Source organism: Acomys minous (genome assembly GCF_964271855.1).
Source record: "Acomys minous genome assembly, chromosome: 10".
Taxonomy (NCBI): Eukaryota; Metazoa; Chordata; class Mammalia; order Rodentia; family Muridae; genus Acomys; species Acomys minous.
Window position 1 is genome coordinate 70862803 of NC_140491.1, and position 16042 is coordinate 70878844.

General features: G+C 47.8%; 1 protein-coding gene and 1 long non-coding RNA gene across 3 annotated transcripts in view; one reads left to right on the plus strand and one right to left on the minus strand.

Moving 5' to 3' along the window:
- Nucleotides 1-14590, minus strand: part of GARNL3 (GTPase activating Rap/RanGAP domain like 3) — a 146914-nt gene extending 132324 nt beyond the window's left edge. Inside the window, exon 1 of one of the 2 annotated variants that reach the window (XM_084799369.1) lies at nt 14457-14590. Coding sequence is in view for 1 of the 2 variants with exons in the window: in XM_084799371.1 (XP_084655497.1) it covers nt 13314-13405 (92 nt within the window). In the remaining variant the exon portion in view is untranslated. Of the gene's footprint in view, nt 1-13313; nt 13462-14456 lie in introns of those variants that run through there. The other variant, XM_084799371.1, reaches the window with a different exon arrangement.
- On the plus strand, nt 13541-15940 carry LOC311607556. The gene is made up of 3 exons (XR_014782632.1): nt 13541-14532; nt 14692-14780; nt 15715-15940. It is a non-coding gene; the product is annotated as an uncharacterized lncRNA (long non-coding RNA).
- The last annotated feature ends 102 nt before the right edge of the window (nt 15941-16042 follow it).

Genomic DNA, 16042 nt, shown 5'->3' on the forward strand with positions numbered 1-16042 from the left:
AAATGGTAGAGAGTTCTAAGGCTACTTCAAAGACTGAGTGTCAATAACAGTTTGTTATCCTGGAGTCTCAGATCTATACCTGACAAAAAATGCTTGGACAATTCAACATTCTATGACTGTTCTTATTTCTGTTTACTGTGATTAATTTTCTATTTGCACCCAACATCTTAGACATCTTTACACATTAATACAGACGTGGAATATTACAGAAAGAGATAAACTACTGCATGGACATTCTCTTGGCTTTTTATTTTTATACTATTGGGAACATTCCAACACCTTTCTAGTCCCTTAAATATTTTACTTTAAAAACCTGAAAATAATGTCTCTTTTAAAAACAACATTTATCTTTTTACCCATGGGTTTCTTTTTGTGTTTCAGTTCTCTTTCAAACTATTTGGATTCTGTCCTGTCATGGTTCATTTTAATCTGCTCGTTCGTTTATTTTCATATCTTTATTTTTAAAAAGTATGTTTCCTTATCCTTGGAAGATAATTGATTTTTTTTTTTTTGGTTTTTCAAGATAGGGTTTCTCTGTGTAGCCCTGGCTGTCCTGGACTTGCTTTGTAGACCAGGCTGGTCTTGAACTTACAGAGATCCGCCTGCCTCTGCCTCCCAAGTGCTAGGATCAAAGGTAATGCACCACACCTGGCTTATAACTCATCTATTTAAAATATGCAATCAAAGAACTTCTTGGCAAATGGGCAGAACTCACAGAAATAAGCAAAATTGTCCAATTAAAGAAAATGTATCCAAAGTAAGAGAAGAGGCAAAGTCTACACTGTGGCTCTGGAGGTTTGCTGGTATGTATGGACACAGGGAAAGAAACAAGAGCATTTCCTGTCCTACGTAATGTGAGGGAAATAAACAAGAACGTTTTGTGGGCCTAAGTCCTTGCCCCTACATTTGACTTGGAGGGGCAAGACTGGCTAGGAGGTATCCTTTTTATGCTGGGGTGGGGGTCCTAAGAGAAGAGGTAGTTTCACCTGAGAAAAGGCTGAGTGAAAGATAAGCACAGCTTACATCTGAACTTCTTTAAAGGTTTTGTGTTACAGGATACTTGATTGTTGTACATAGAAAACCTAATTGTTAGCAAACAGAAGAGCCTAAATCGATATTGCATTGGTCAGATGCAGCTTGGGTGCGCCTCTGAACGCCTCCATAGGTAAGGAGGCTAAAGAATGGGACGTTCTGCCTATTTTAAGGCAAGTTGCCTGGGAGAGGTCTTGTGGCGTTTGCTCTATGACCCCAAAGTCAAGTCAGCTGGGTGGCCTCAAGGTACCCCACCATAATGGTGAGATGGTCTGGGCTCTCCTGACTTGGCTTGGAGCACCCCCACCATGACATGGCTCAGCCTGACAAAGGCGTAGAGAAGGCGCTAGAGACCTCTGACAGGGCCTTTATGGAGGAGCAACAGAGAAGCAGCTGGCAGGACACAGGCAAAACAGAAAAAGAGCTGAGGAGCCCTTGTGGGTTTGGAGGAGCTCAAGAAAAAGGTAGTCTAGCTAGGTAGAAACACAGAAAGAAAGAGATTTCTAAAGAGCTTGTAGTCTAGTTGTACAATCAGGCTTGTAAATAGATATTTTGTATATAGTTCAGAAAATAAAGTTACTTTGCTGAGCTAGCAGGTGTTTACCTCAGTTTACACCTCCTGTGTCTGTGTCTCTTTCCTTCCTTCTTTCTTTTCTTCCTTTGGTTTTTCAAGACTGCGTTTCTCTGTGTAGCCATGGCTGTCCTGGAACTCACTCTGGAGACCGGGCTGGCCTCAAACTCACAGAGATCCGCCTGCCTCTGCTCCCAAAGTGCTGGGGTTACAGGTGTGCACCACTGAGCCTCTCTTGTCTTTATTGATATATTAGATAATTTAAAGGGACAGTTTTTAGTAAAAGTACATGTGAACCCACCCAAAGAGGGACCCATCTGTTACGGAAAATCCTCCACAGAGACCCTCTGTGAGGGAGCTGGCTGCTTTATGTGTGTAGGGGGGTGGATATCAATAGAAAGCTGGACAGAGGGTCAGATCTGCTATTTTCAAACTTTCCTACCATTTATTCAGTGACATTCTGGATTTTTCTCTTCATCCAGATGCTATGCACAGCTAGGCAGGCATGGGCAGGCCTAGTGAGGCCTCATGATGTGGACAGTTTGACATCACAGAAAACCAGAACTGCAACAGGAGCGGGCATCTGCACTGGCAGGAGGCAGCGCTAGCACTGATAAGCCAGCTCAGCCTCAGCTCTGCTCTCCAGCCTGGCGCCAGCCGCACCACACTCATCACTGACTGCCGGCCATGTTTCACGAGGAGCCTGAGGAACTACAGGGAGTTCCTGTGATCTCACACATTGCTGCTTCTGACCGGTCACTGAGGAAAACCTTAACACATGTCAATCAGGATCTGTGCCTCTCTTTAAACCCAGCTTTTGGGGTCTGGGCTGACATGAGCAGTACGCCCTAAAGAGCTAGTTGGGGCAGCAGTGGATGGACCATCCATGGACACGGTCAAACTCCCCTACTTCCCACTACAGTTACTTATCTCAGAGCTTTGTTTGTTTCTTTGTTTTTGGTTTTTGAAGACAAGGGTTTCTCTGTGTAACAGAGCCCTGGCTGGCCTGGACTCACTCTGTAGACCAGGCTGGCCTTGAACTCAGAGATCCACCTGCCTCTCCCTCCCCAAATACTGGGACTACAGGCGAGCACTGCCACATCTGGCTTTCAGAGCCTTTTTATTCTTCATGATGAAGCTGTTCTGGTCACGCATTTGCTTACCAGCACGTGGTCTATCTCATGGTCTTCGAACGTCAGCTCCATAAGGGAAGGAACCCGACCTGCCTGTTCATGGCATTTCTACACACCTGGCACACAGAGGGACTGTGTGAGCAATCTGTCCAACAAATCAATGACTACGTAGATGCCAAGAGCACAGAAAATTCCATTTGAGGAGGGAAAACTTGCCAGGATGCTTAGGCCTTTCCAATCTCTTTGAAAGAGATTAGCCATGCTTTTGGTCACGTGGTTCCACTGTCTCACTAGCCTCTCAGCAGGAAGCTGCTTTGTGAGGGCTGAGCTGGATGCACAGAGCAGACAGTCCACTATGGCACATCAATCCAGGTTTGAATCGTGGAGAGACATGAGGATATACTTGCTGGCAGGCACTGCCTCTCTCCGGTCAGAAAAACGAGGCAGGTGCTCATGTGTTCAGTTCCTTCTGGGCGATGCAATCACATCTCATGCCTAGAAAGCCCATGCCAGTCACCCATCTGGGGCTGGGGTATCACTGGTTTTCCAAGCTGTTGATGCAATGGCAGGAGAGATGCTGCCTAAAACACACTGTGGGGTCACTTGCTTCATGCCTTCTCCCTTAACATTGCAAGGGTTCAAACAGAAACGTCCCCCTTTTCTGTGCTTAGAGTTCCGGCACGACTTAGATTCTACAGACCAGAGGCATTCCTGAAAGGCTCTGGAATGATGCCAGGCAGAACCAGAGACGTGGGCATCATTTTGCTCTGCGGACAGCGAAGGGGTTCTGTGGATCTGGACTTGGCCACCTTTTGTTTTTCATTGATTTATTTATTTAATCGCTTTATATCAGCTGCTTTTTTATTCCAGAGTTTTCTGAAGGTGCGGTAAAGATGGTGGAGATGGAGGCAGAGTGGGCAGTGGGGGCTCTGCGGCTGGCGAATACAGTAGCAGAAGCTTCCATCTGTTGACTTAGCTATGTTACTGGGCGTCTGTGGTGCTGGGAATTCAAACCCAGGAGCTTGCACATCCTTGGAAAACTTTCTTTTCTGCCCTCCAGCCCTAGTTCCTTCCCCATTGGCTTCTTATCATGAAGTAGAATCTTTCTTCTTTCTTCTTGATGACTTCAAAGCATCACAGGGAGCATAGAGGAATTCCAGGAACACAGACCAACCAGCCCTCAGCTCCTTCAAGGACATTATAAACACGTAACTCTTTGTGTTCCTATTAACTCCCTCTGCATATCCTGGGGAGGGTGGATTCTGTTATCTGCAACCAGTTACTGTTGCGTTGGCCTTTACAGTGTTTGTCAGATTGGATTGTTACAGTGTTTGCCAGATTGGCTTAAAAGCAGATGTGGGGTAGGGCCGGTTATAGATTTCTTCTGACTGGAACAATGTTCAAACTCCCTAAGCAGCAGAAAGACACTGTGTACTTTTATGGGAACACACAGGAGTGCAGCCCTTGAGTAGAAGAGAGATGTTGCTTCTGGCACTAAGTATTTCCCCAGTGGGAACCGGAACACAGGACACAACAGACTTCCCAGGCCACCGTGAGAGGGCACACTTTGTTCTCGCTATTGATAATTTAACTGACACTGTTTTGAGTCCTTTCAAGTCTGCTGAAAACTGTTAGGTCCTAAAGTATGCTGAAAAGGCAAAGTGGTTGAGAAATCGGAGTCTAGAGTCTAGCTTATGGTGCTGTAGCATCTCCAAGATGAAATTTAACCACATCTTAAAGCCACTTCTGCTGGGGGAGGCTCTGGCTGCTAGGGAGCCCTTCATCCCCTGAGTTCCCTCTGTGACCTCACACCCACTGTGCTGGTGGATGGAGCTCAGGGCCACTCGCCCAGTGGGCCTCATTTCCTTTTCATATGCCATCCTTTCAAATGTTTAAAGGCTGCCATTATCTCTTTAAATTCTTTTCTTTTTTCTTTTTTTAACAGATGAAACCCTTTTCCTATCCCCAAATCCTAGATAGGTTTCATCCAGTATAAACTTCTTTACAAAAGAAAAAAAAAACAAAATAAGCAAAACATGAATTTTTTAACATCCTGCCACTCCCGCCGAGGTGACTATTGGTTGTTTCCAATTGTCTCCTGTCAGTATCTCCTCCATATTACAAAAAAGTCTTGTCAAAAGCCAGCGAAGACCCACAGGAGTTCACACCTAGAGGCCACTTCTTAGGTGATTTGATTTGATAAAACCAAAACCAAAACCACTCCTCTTTGTATAAACTACATATATGATTTTTATTTATGTATGTATATTATGTGGTACATATGAATATGTTTGCACTTGTGGGATGTGCGTGTGTGTGCATACATATGTATATGTTGGATGCCTTGGATTGCTCTCTGCCTTGCATGTTGAGGCCGGGTCTCTCCACAGAACCCAGAGATTGACAATATTGCTAGCTGAGCTAGCCGGCGTCACCTAGGTGGCAGATGGGCTTCCGTGCCACCCAGAGGACGGGAGATGTAGACTTGAGTCCCCACAGTTGCCCAGCAAGCACTCTGCTTGCTGAATAATCTCCTCAGCCCTATGGATATATATATATATATATATATATATATATATATATATATATATATATATATATATTATTTCCTTAAAGTCTTCTGAAAACTTTTCAACCATCTTATATATATATATCCCTTCTACAATAGTTTCCTAATGTATCTGCTACCCCTGAGTTCCACATTTGTTAACCTTTATTCCAGTAATTCTTTTGTTAGTTTTGGGTATTTTGAGGGTGGGTTTCCAGATAGGGTTTCTCTGTGTTGTCCTGGCTGTTCTGCACTCAATTTGTTAACCAGGCTGGCCTCAGACCCACAGAGATCCGCCTGCCTCTGCCTCCCAGAGTGCTGGGATTACAGGAGTGCACTACCACACCTGGCTATTGCAGTAATTCTTTGTTATTTTTCAACTTCTGTCAGTCTGAGTGTTTGTGTCTCTTGTGAGTCCTCTCAATTCACTGCTGAAATTTAACCCCAGTCAGATAGTATAAAGAGGGGACCCTTGAAGGCTAGCCAGTCATCAGGGCTTCGTCTGCACAACTCCTAAAAGAGGCAAAGGAGCCAACTGGCTTCACTGGCCTCTCTACCATGTGACCACACCTCTAGAAGGCTCTGTCTCTGCGAGACAAGCATCCATCACTTACAAAATCAACTCGGAACCTAAGTTTGGATTTCAAAGCCTTGGGAACTGTGAACAGCACATTTCTGTTGGCTCCAAATGACTGATAATGTACTCTAAACAGCCTCTGCCAGCAAGTGGCCCCACAGTGAACAGCTTTGCGTTTAAGGCTCTTTGCAGTGAACGCAGTTCCTACCTGCTCTCTGTCCTCTCATATCCTAAGGGTTTAGAAACACCAGCCCATCCCACTGCCACCCCCACCTGCATGCTGCTTTAGAATTTCCCAGCAAGCCTTGCCGCAGAGGACTCAGTTCTCCAATCTTCCTACTGCACTGTTCACCAGACTTCATCTCTCTTCAGATCTTCAGTTCTGGAAACCAGACGGCCAAACCTAATTTCTCATATTAACCTTCTCCAGCAAAACTAATTTAACTATTGTCTTCCTCCAAGAAAGGAAGCTGGTTTGCATTAATTGAAAATCTTAGTGAATAATAAAAGTTAGTTTTGCTTCCCCTGCCCTTAGGAGAAACAGATATGAAAATTAATTTTCTGCTGTTGGCCCTCAGAGCCCATTATGTTGGCCCAATGCAAGATGGCTTTTCACAGTCTTTCCTGAGAAGACTGCTGTTTATCCAAAAGAAAACCAACAGCAGCAGATTTATTTATGATTAAATACTTAAGGCCTTGACACAAACAAAAGAACGATGACATAATATAGAGGAACTAAAGTCTACAAAGACAGCGCCATTTAAGTGTTCATTAACAAAACTACAACATGACAACAACAAAACCCAAGAGTCAAAAAAAAAAAAAAAAAGCACATGGAAGAAGAGAGCGTGACTGCATATGGGTACTGGATAACTGCTCTTTTCAGAACCCAGTTTGGCCTGGAAAGCAACAGGAACAGGAAACCATTTGTTCTGGCATCAGATTTGTTCTTGGAGACGTGGGCTTTTTGCATGACTAACGAGGAGGCCCTCACGTACGGAGCAATATTTGGAACAGGACAAAATTATGTTTTCCACTCATAATTCAAACTCTTCTGTCTAGTGGGGGCTCTGAGGCACGATGGCTACACCGAGCAGCTAGAATGTAGTCACTGAGCTAAGACAGTCTTTTAGAACAAGAACTAAATCGGAGCACCAACCCCACTGTGGACACCTGCATTTTAGGAAGGCCTCCTAGATCTAACAGCACCTTGGTCAACCTAGTACCCACTTCCTTCTGAATAGAGCACTGCGATTTTCCTCCACGGAGTCACTCTCTCTCAGTCACTATGAATGGAAGCGATTTACCCATCGGTTCTGATTTGCATACATGACCCAGGTCTGACCATTTGGCTCAAGGATGTCTCTAGCCAGTGAAGGACACTCCAGACATTTACTGAGAATAGAGCAGTATATTTCTGGAATAGAAAGTAAAACTAGGCTGGGCGTAGTGGCGCACACCTTAATCCCAGCATTTGGGAGGCAGAGGCAGGTGGATTGCTGAGAGTTCGAGGCCAGCCTGGTCTACAAAGTGAGTCCAGGATAGTCAAGATAACATAGAGAAACCCTGTCTCAGGAAAAAAAGAAAGAAAGAAAGAAGGAAAGAAAGAAAGAAAGAAAGAAAGAAAGAAAGAAAAAGAAAAACTATAGTAGTTAACTTGTTCTTCCTATCTTGAGAAAAAAAGTTGAATTGGTTAGTGTTTGTCAACTTGACACAAGTTATCTACAAAGAAGAAAGCTCAATTGAGAAAATTCTTCCATCAGACTTGCCTATAGGTAATTTTGTGGGATGTTTTCTTGATTAATGGTTGATGTGTGAGGGCCATCCCACTGTGAGTGGTGTCAGACCCTGGAAAGCAGGCTGAGCAGGCCATTAGAAGCGAGCCAGCCTCCATGGTCTCTACTTTAGTTCCTGCCTCTGGGTTCCTACCTGAACTTCTTTCAGTGATGGACTGTGATGTTGAAACGTAAGATAAACCATTTCCTTGCCATGTTGGTTTTGGTCATGGAATTTACCACAACAATAGAAAGAAAACTAGGGCAAAAGTCGACTAGGAAAATGAAGATCCTGATGGCATTACTGAAACACTTTGACCACCTACTCCCAAAGCTTGCTCCTCCCTAGCATTATGCATCCTCATGAGCCAAGACTTCTCTTTTGCTCACCATTCATTGCCTCTGATGATATATTTTTTAAAGATTTATTTATTTATTATGTATACAATGCTCTGCCTACATGTAGGCCTGAATGATAGAAGAGGGCATCAGAGCACATTATAGATGCTTGTGAGCCACTACGTGGTTGCTGGGAACTGAACTCAGGACCTCTGGGGGAGCAGTCAGTGCTCTCAACCTCTGAGCCACCTCTCCAGCCCCACCTCTGATGATATTTTAGAACATCCTCACAACCCTATCAGAAATGACAATGGCATGTTATTAGTCCCAGATGGAGTAGAGGATTTCAATAGAGATTACAGTTGAATAGCCAGAGGCAAGAACCACCTAATCTAACCTTTCACCTGGACTCAAACCATGGGCGGCCGCTAGAACTACAAGTGGCCACACAGACAGAAAAGTGGCAAGGATCAGGTGAGCTTCAACAGTGCACTTAGGAAAGACAACAAAGTTGCTCTCTAGTAAAGTGGTTTTGATTAGGGCTAGAGAAAGAATTGGTGGCGTGCTTGCTGAATTAGGATAAGGACAATAGGTCAATGCCCAGATGTCATGTAAAAAAGCCGGATGAGGTAACATGCGCTTGTAAGTGCTGGGAAGATGGAGACAGATGGACAGTCCCTAGGCCTGACTGGTCAGCCAGCCACGCCTAACTGGTAACCTCCTGACTCAAAAGGACAATGTGGCTGACTCTTAAGGAATGGCACCCGAGGCTGTCTTCTGGTCACCACATTCATACACATGGACACACACGCACACACATGCATGCATGCACGTATGCACGCAGACACACTTGTGCACGCGCAAGCTTATTTTAGAATTGAAGACTCCCTGAGCTTATATAGAGTATGCAGAATCTAGCTGACCAACTACAGAGATTGCTGGAGAAAAGTTTCTTGCACTCCCACAGAGGACTGGCTTTCAAGATGGGAAGGGACAGGAAGCGGGAGGTTGAGAGGAGCTGGGAGAGAATACGGTCAAAATACAGCATATGAAATTCTCAAAGAATACAGGTGGAATAAAATGGAAAGAAATCGCCTGGTAAATTCTACCCTGCTAGGCAACCCTGCTAATACCGCAGCTCGCGCAAAGCTCAGCCTCTATGAACTGCTCAACACAGCTCAGCAACTCAAGAATATTTAAAATAACTCAGGGTCGTTACCTGTCATTCTTGATTGTTAGGAAGTGGAGGGGAAAAAAAGCAACAGAGTCTTAAAATACCATGTACCTGCTTATTAGCGTCTTCTGCACAAAGTGGATGTGGCTGAGAACTTCCCTAGGAAAGTTAATCATCCTGTCCACCGCTGTCAGTCCCAATGCTTCCCACACTCCTGTGGGGAGCGCTTCACACATGCTAAGTCACTTAAGGCTTACATCAATACAGGTCACTTTAAAAATGCATTAACCAAGAGCCATAGAGGGCTAAAGCAACTCTCTGACATTCACACGCTTGATTGGAAAAGGCAGAACCGGGAGCCCAGGTCCTTGTGCACAAACACCGTCTGATATGCCCGACTACAAAGTCATGGGGAACGCCACGTTTAGGGCAAGTTGTTTAGCAGAATGGGTGTCTTCTATGATGCCTCCTTACAAAGCTGGTCTTCCTCACTACTACCAGCATGATGCCTCGTGCCTGGTCCGTTTCTTGCTCCTTCACTTTCATTAGCTTGCTGTGTTTGCATACCGGTTATCAGAACTGACAAAGGCTATTTAGCAAAGAGAACTGACAAGCTGAAACTAATGCGGCACCAGTGTGCACTCATGTAAACACACACGATAACAAGATGATCATTCTCTAAGGGCCTAACCGTGGCACAAGACATTTGAACTTGATACACTTGGTCACGAGAGGTAACTGAGGCACACCGACGTGGCAAGGCTTTCATTCCTGGCTGTGTTTCTCGAGAGCAGCTATAGAGCTCTCAGACAGCCGCGGGCCTTCTGGATCAATGGGCGTGGCAGAAGGAACCATGCACCTAAACGCTTAAGATGTATACAAGAGGCTCTGACACCCAGCCAGAATTGTGAGGTCATTTGGATTATTGAATTAAGGAAGTCGTTTTTAGAGCAACAAAGATATAATGGAGAATTACTTTGTATGCTGACTTTAAAATGGAATTAAACATGGAGAAACTGTAGATGAATTATTTTTCTATTTTAAGTTAAGGGATTCTGATATGAGCATAAACAAGGAAGAAATCAATGGATCTAAAGTTCAAGACAATAGTCAACACACACACACACACACACACACACACACACACACACACACACAGAGCACCACCACCACCACTACGACCACCAGCAGACAGAAAGTGAGAAGGCAAATAAGTAACTGGTACATATTTAACCAAAAAAAAATTCTATTAATAAATAAAAAGAGCTTCAATTCTATAAGGAAAATAAAAATATTCTAAAAGAAAAATGAAGATCATATGTACAAATAACATAAATAAAAAATTATGAATTATGAGAAATACCTCATTACTAAATAAAGAAATTCAAATTAAGACAAGGCATTTTGGCAAATATAATAATGCCGAGGGGCGCAATCTGGCATGGTGCTTCAGGACACTGTAGGAGGCTCCTTGGTTCTGGCCCCTAATTCCCTTCACTTTCATGACCATGTAGACCAGTGATGTCTTCACACAGAGGTGACTACACATGGATTGACTGCATCTCTAGGAAGAGTGAAAATAGTAAAAGACGGGCTAAGAATAGTTTACATCCATACAGTACGTGATCACACAAGCAACTGAAAATTTTTCTTATCCTCTACTCTGATCTAGCCAATGGACAAGACATTCTCCACAGTTATGTGGAGAGCAGGGACTGACTCTGACATGAACTCTGGTGCCCCATATTTGACCACCTCCTCTTGGTGGGGAGGCCTGGTGGCTCTCAAAGAAAGAATAAGCTGGTTACCAAGATGAGACTTGATAGCCTATGACCATATAGTGGGGGAGGAGGTGTCCCTCAGTCATAGATCTAGGGGAGGGGAATTGAGTAAAAGCAGGAGGAACAGGAGGATGCAAGTGATGGGATAACAATTGAGTTGTAATCTGAATAAATTAATTTAAAAAAGAAAAATTTTCTTAGGCAATGTTTAAGTATTTCTTACAATATCTATGATGTGTTAAGTGAAAAAGCCAATTAAAATGATAAATATTCATGTAGAAGAAAAAGTCCACATTATACCTTTAGTAGGATTATGTGATCAATAAATGATCCACTGAGTGTGGTGACGCATGCCTTTAAACTCAGCATTGAGAGGCACATGCCTTTAAACTCAGCATTGAGAGGCAGAGGCAGGCAGAGCTCTGTGAGTTCAAGGCCAGCCTGGCTTATATATAAAATTTCAGGCCAACCAGGGCTATATATTGACAGCTGTCTCAAAAATGATCAATCAAGCAAACAAACAACAAAGTAATTTAATTATCCTGTTTATATTTCTTGCATTTTCATTTAACAAATTATTTTTAGAAAGAAAAAAAAAGTTAGTCCTTATTATCTTACAGGTCACAAGATAATGTCACAATGTGTCAGAGAACAAAAACACCCTGGAGGCCTGGAAGTCATTTAGTCCTTGAAGAATCTGGTCGTTAAGACAAAGGGAGGAAAATCCAGTTTTTAAGCTGGCACTGTCCACTCCGGCACACACATTTCTCAGTCCTCATTGCACTGTCCTCACAACTGCTGGAGCAGAGTGTGTCAAGGACTGAGCCTGAGAGAGCCAGTTAGCTAGTGATTAGGAAAATCTGACTAAGGCGGTAGTGCTGGTGTCAAGGAGGTTACTTACACTGACAGCTGGGCACAGCTCAACACTCAGGTGCCTTAGCGAAGTGCTCCACAGCCACAGGTGTCCGTGGCTCCCAAACTGGACAAGCTGTATTACAGAAGCAACCATTCTCTCATGTCTGAGAGTTCTGCCTCAGACCTGAGAGACTCTTTCCTCCAGCCTCTTGGCGTACCTCTTCCTATTCTTCACGCTCTAGCCATAGAGACTGTTAGCTGTCTGGGTCTCCTGTCCAGGGGAAATTTAACATGCGGCTCACCACACAATATATAGGACCTTCTTGGAAGATGCCCAGATACTGAGTACACAGAGCTAAGCCTAGAGTTCAAGTTTCAAAAAGAACGGATGGACCGTTCTACAGCCTGAGGGAAGAGTGACCAGCGCACCAGACTTGGTGATGGGCCCGCGGGGCCTGAACTAGGCTGCTGTGATAGAGCAGGTTACTAGGACAGCTATGGTCTCTCTCCTCCTCGTCACACTCTCATCAGAACTGTTGGAGAAGGGTGTGTCAAGGACTGAGTCTCAGAAAGGCCAATTAAGGGCATCACACCTTCCATTAAGGATCTTGGCTGGCTGGCTTTGTGCCTTAGCAAATGAACTCTCTTTTCCACCTCAGGGGAGGTTACAGTCCCACATTTTTTTCCCCTTCTCCTTGTCCCTACCCAGGCTGTGGCAATGAAAAACCCCTCAGGGGTGAAGCATCAGTAGGTTGGGGGGAAGGGGTTTGGCTTCAGGATACCCTTCCTAAGGCCATAATTACAGAATAATGATGAAAATCTGGCCGGGATAGTGATGCTGGAGTCATCCTGAAAGGAACAGGGCCATTTGGAAGCAGGACCCACTTCAAGTTACAAGGGAGTAAGCAGGGGATAGGTAACTGGCATCAGCCGCAGAGGGAAGGGCGTGTCCGGCAGCAGTCAAGCTTCACCTAAGACGGGCTAGCTCCTTAGGAGGGCGCGCCCGTTAAGGAAGGTAAGGCCGGGAGGGGCACCGACAACCTGGGGAAAGAGAAGGGGACCTAGGAACTATACAGGGTGCGCCCCCCACCCCGCAAGCCAGAGATGGGCGGGGCCAGAGGCAGCAGGTGCCCAGGCACCTGAGGTGCGAGGATGGATTAGATAAAGCAAGAGGCACCTGAAAGGTATCTTTTTGGGAGCTTAGGGGTTCCGACCTTGTCCTTGAGCATTTAGAAGCGGGCAGCTCGCGTTTTGCACAGCCCGAGACCTCCCTGAGCCGTGGTGTGCAGGGCCTGTCACGGGCCATGGCTTCGGACGTCCATAGCATCTGCTGGCCGGACACAGGTCCCCAGCCCTCCTGCTGGGCACTCCCTCAGCGTGGCCCGGCCGCTCCACCAGGCTCCGTGCCGACTCCCTCCCACGCCTCGGCCTCGCCACGCTCTGTCCCTTCACACCGCCGCCCCCCCCCCCACGTGCCCTGCTCCCCGCTCCCGCCCCTCGAGGCTGCACCCCTCCGGGGCCACGGTACCTGGGACTCTCAAAGCTGCACCCCCTGCGCCGCAGCGCCGCCCTCTTCTGCCGCAGGAGCGCAGCGGCGGCCCCGCCGGCCTCCTGCTCCATCGCCCCGGGCGGGGGCCGACGGCTCGGGCACACTCGGGTGGGCTCGGGCCTCGGCGGTGTTCGGCCGGACGCTCAGCTCGCGCGCCGCAGCCCACGCCCCGCCCCGCACCCCTCACCGGACTCAAGCCCCGCCTCTGTCCCGCCCCGAACTCCAGCCTAACCACTCCCTCATACTCCCCTCGGGGGTCTAGACCCCGCCCCTACTCCAGCAGGTTCCCTCCTCCTTACCACGCCTCTGGCTTTAGGCCTCGCCTCTGCCCCGCCCCAATTCTAGCAGGTACGCCTCTACCTAGCCAAATCCGCCGCATCTCTCCGGGACCAGCCTCAGGCCCCGCCCTGATCTCCCACCAAACCCACTCTCAGGCCCTATTTGAGGCGTTGGCCCCGCCCCTGCCTCGCCCCTAATCTAGCAGATACCCCCCTCACTACTCAGTTAGGTTTAGGCTCCGCCCTCACCCCGCCCCCAACCCAGCCCATCTCCTGAGTGGAGGCTCAGGTCCCGCCCCTGTCCCGCCTTTGCCCCGCCCCAACCAGGCCGGTTCTCCTCTCGGCTGCGCCCAGGCTCCGCCCATGCCCCGCCCCAAGTACCAATCTAGGAGACTCCTATACCTATTAGTGGACTCAGGCCCCACCCCAAACCCCCATCTAGTCAGTCCCTTTGCCCTTCAGCTTTGCCAAGACCCCGCCCCACCGCCTAACCCAATCCACCCCATGCCCTAGTCGGGGAACAGGTCACGCCCCGAACTTCTGATCGCCTTGTCTGGGCCCTCCTCGGACCAGTGCAGGCCCCACCCTGCCTCCGCCCCGAGCTCCAGCCACACCCCTCCCGAGATTCTCCCAACAGCCCCATACCCCGCGCTTCTGTGTAGCGCACACAGGCCCCCAACGCCCACTGGGTCCTCAACTTCGTCGGGTCCAGGGCCCACCGCTCCTGCTCCTCACCATCCCCATAGACCCAGGCGCTGCCCACCTACCCCTCCGCCACAGAGCGCTCTGGCGGCCCTCCACACCACAGCTCCACTCGCTGACTACGCCGCTCGACCCTCCTCACCTCAGCGCCTCCTGGTCCTTTCTATCGTAGCACCGCCCTCTTACGGGGTCCGCCTTTCTCCACGTCCCGCCCACAGGTATGGCCCCCAACCCCGGAGCTCCGCCTCTTCTCCCTTGAAGCTGAGGTATATGTCTCTAGACCCTGATAACTCTGCCCTAGGAACCCTCTAGCTTCCCCGCCCACACCAAAGCCCCGCCCATTTAGCCCCGCCCACGTCGTCTCTTCCTCACTTCAGGGGTACTTGGTGCTGTGGGTCTTCCTGGCTTAACTGGGGACCACGACGAGTTTGCCCTACCTCAGGATCCAACCGGCCAGCAAAAGGAGGTACTGCTGTCTCCTGGTGGCTGTTTGTGGTGTCTGACACAGTGAGGCTGAGGGAGCTGGAGCTTTGCTGGCTACCAGTAGTGGGTTCAGGTTTTCAGTCATCATCTTCCAACTTTGTGACAGTACCACCACCACCACCTCCACTACCACCACCACCACCACTACCTCCTCCTCCACACGCACCCCTCATTTCCTCCCCGAGTCAGATACATCATCTCAGGGTCCTTGAACATTGATTGCACCATAGTTGGGTATGGGAACTCATCTGAGTAAAAGTAAGGATGGCTTTTGCCATCTGCTTCTAGTTTGAGTTCTGCTGCTGTGATAAACACAGCGATCAAAAGCAATTTAGGGAAGAAGGGGTTTATTTGGCTTGCACGTTACACTCCATTATCTGGGAAGCCAGAGCAGCAACTCAAGGCAGGAACCGAATCAGGAACTACGTAGGCTCTCAGCTGACTGCCTTGCTTCCTCTGGCTTGCTCATCTTCTTTTCCTACCCAGCCAAGGCCCACCCGCCCAGGGATAGCAATACCCACAGTAGATTGGACGCTCCCATAGCAAAAAAAACAAAACCTCACAGACTTGTCCACAAGCTAATCCCATGGAGGAAACTGCTAGAGCTTTGGGCCCTTTTACTGTGATCATGAGGTTCTAGTATCCCCGATTCAAGCAGAGACCAGAGTAGGAACGGGTGTGTGGAGAGCTGCCACTGGGATCCGCCATCTAGCTCTCCCCCTCTTCCCCTCCCTCCCTCTCTTACACACACACACACACACACACACACACACACACACACAACCGCAGAGCAGACTTCCTACTATGGATAACTACTAGGTACCTTATTTCACACCCTTCCCTTTACCTCTAGTCAAACTGGGGTGGGTTTGTTTCTTTGCCTAGCATCACGACTTCCTCCCAGCGTATCTTTTCAGGTATCACGTTGGCTGGAATCATCCCTCAGTAAGCCCAGGGTGCCTGATTTTCCCCAAGTGCACCCTGTCCTGTCTCCCTGACCCCACCCCACCCCTACTGCCAGCCCCCATACGGCCTGCAACCTCTGATATGAAACTGCCAAGGCACTCTGTCCTGTTAGGTGTTCCAGACCCTTTGCCTTCCTCTCTGAGAGGCCCACGACATGGCCCCTGGTCCCTCCTCCTGTCTATTTCTGTGTTACCTGGGCCCTGGGCAGGCTATAACTTCTCCATGTCTACATGTGGCCCAGCAACTGCTTGCCAAAGTGACTGCATGGGACACTAATGA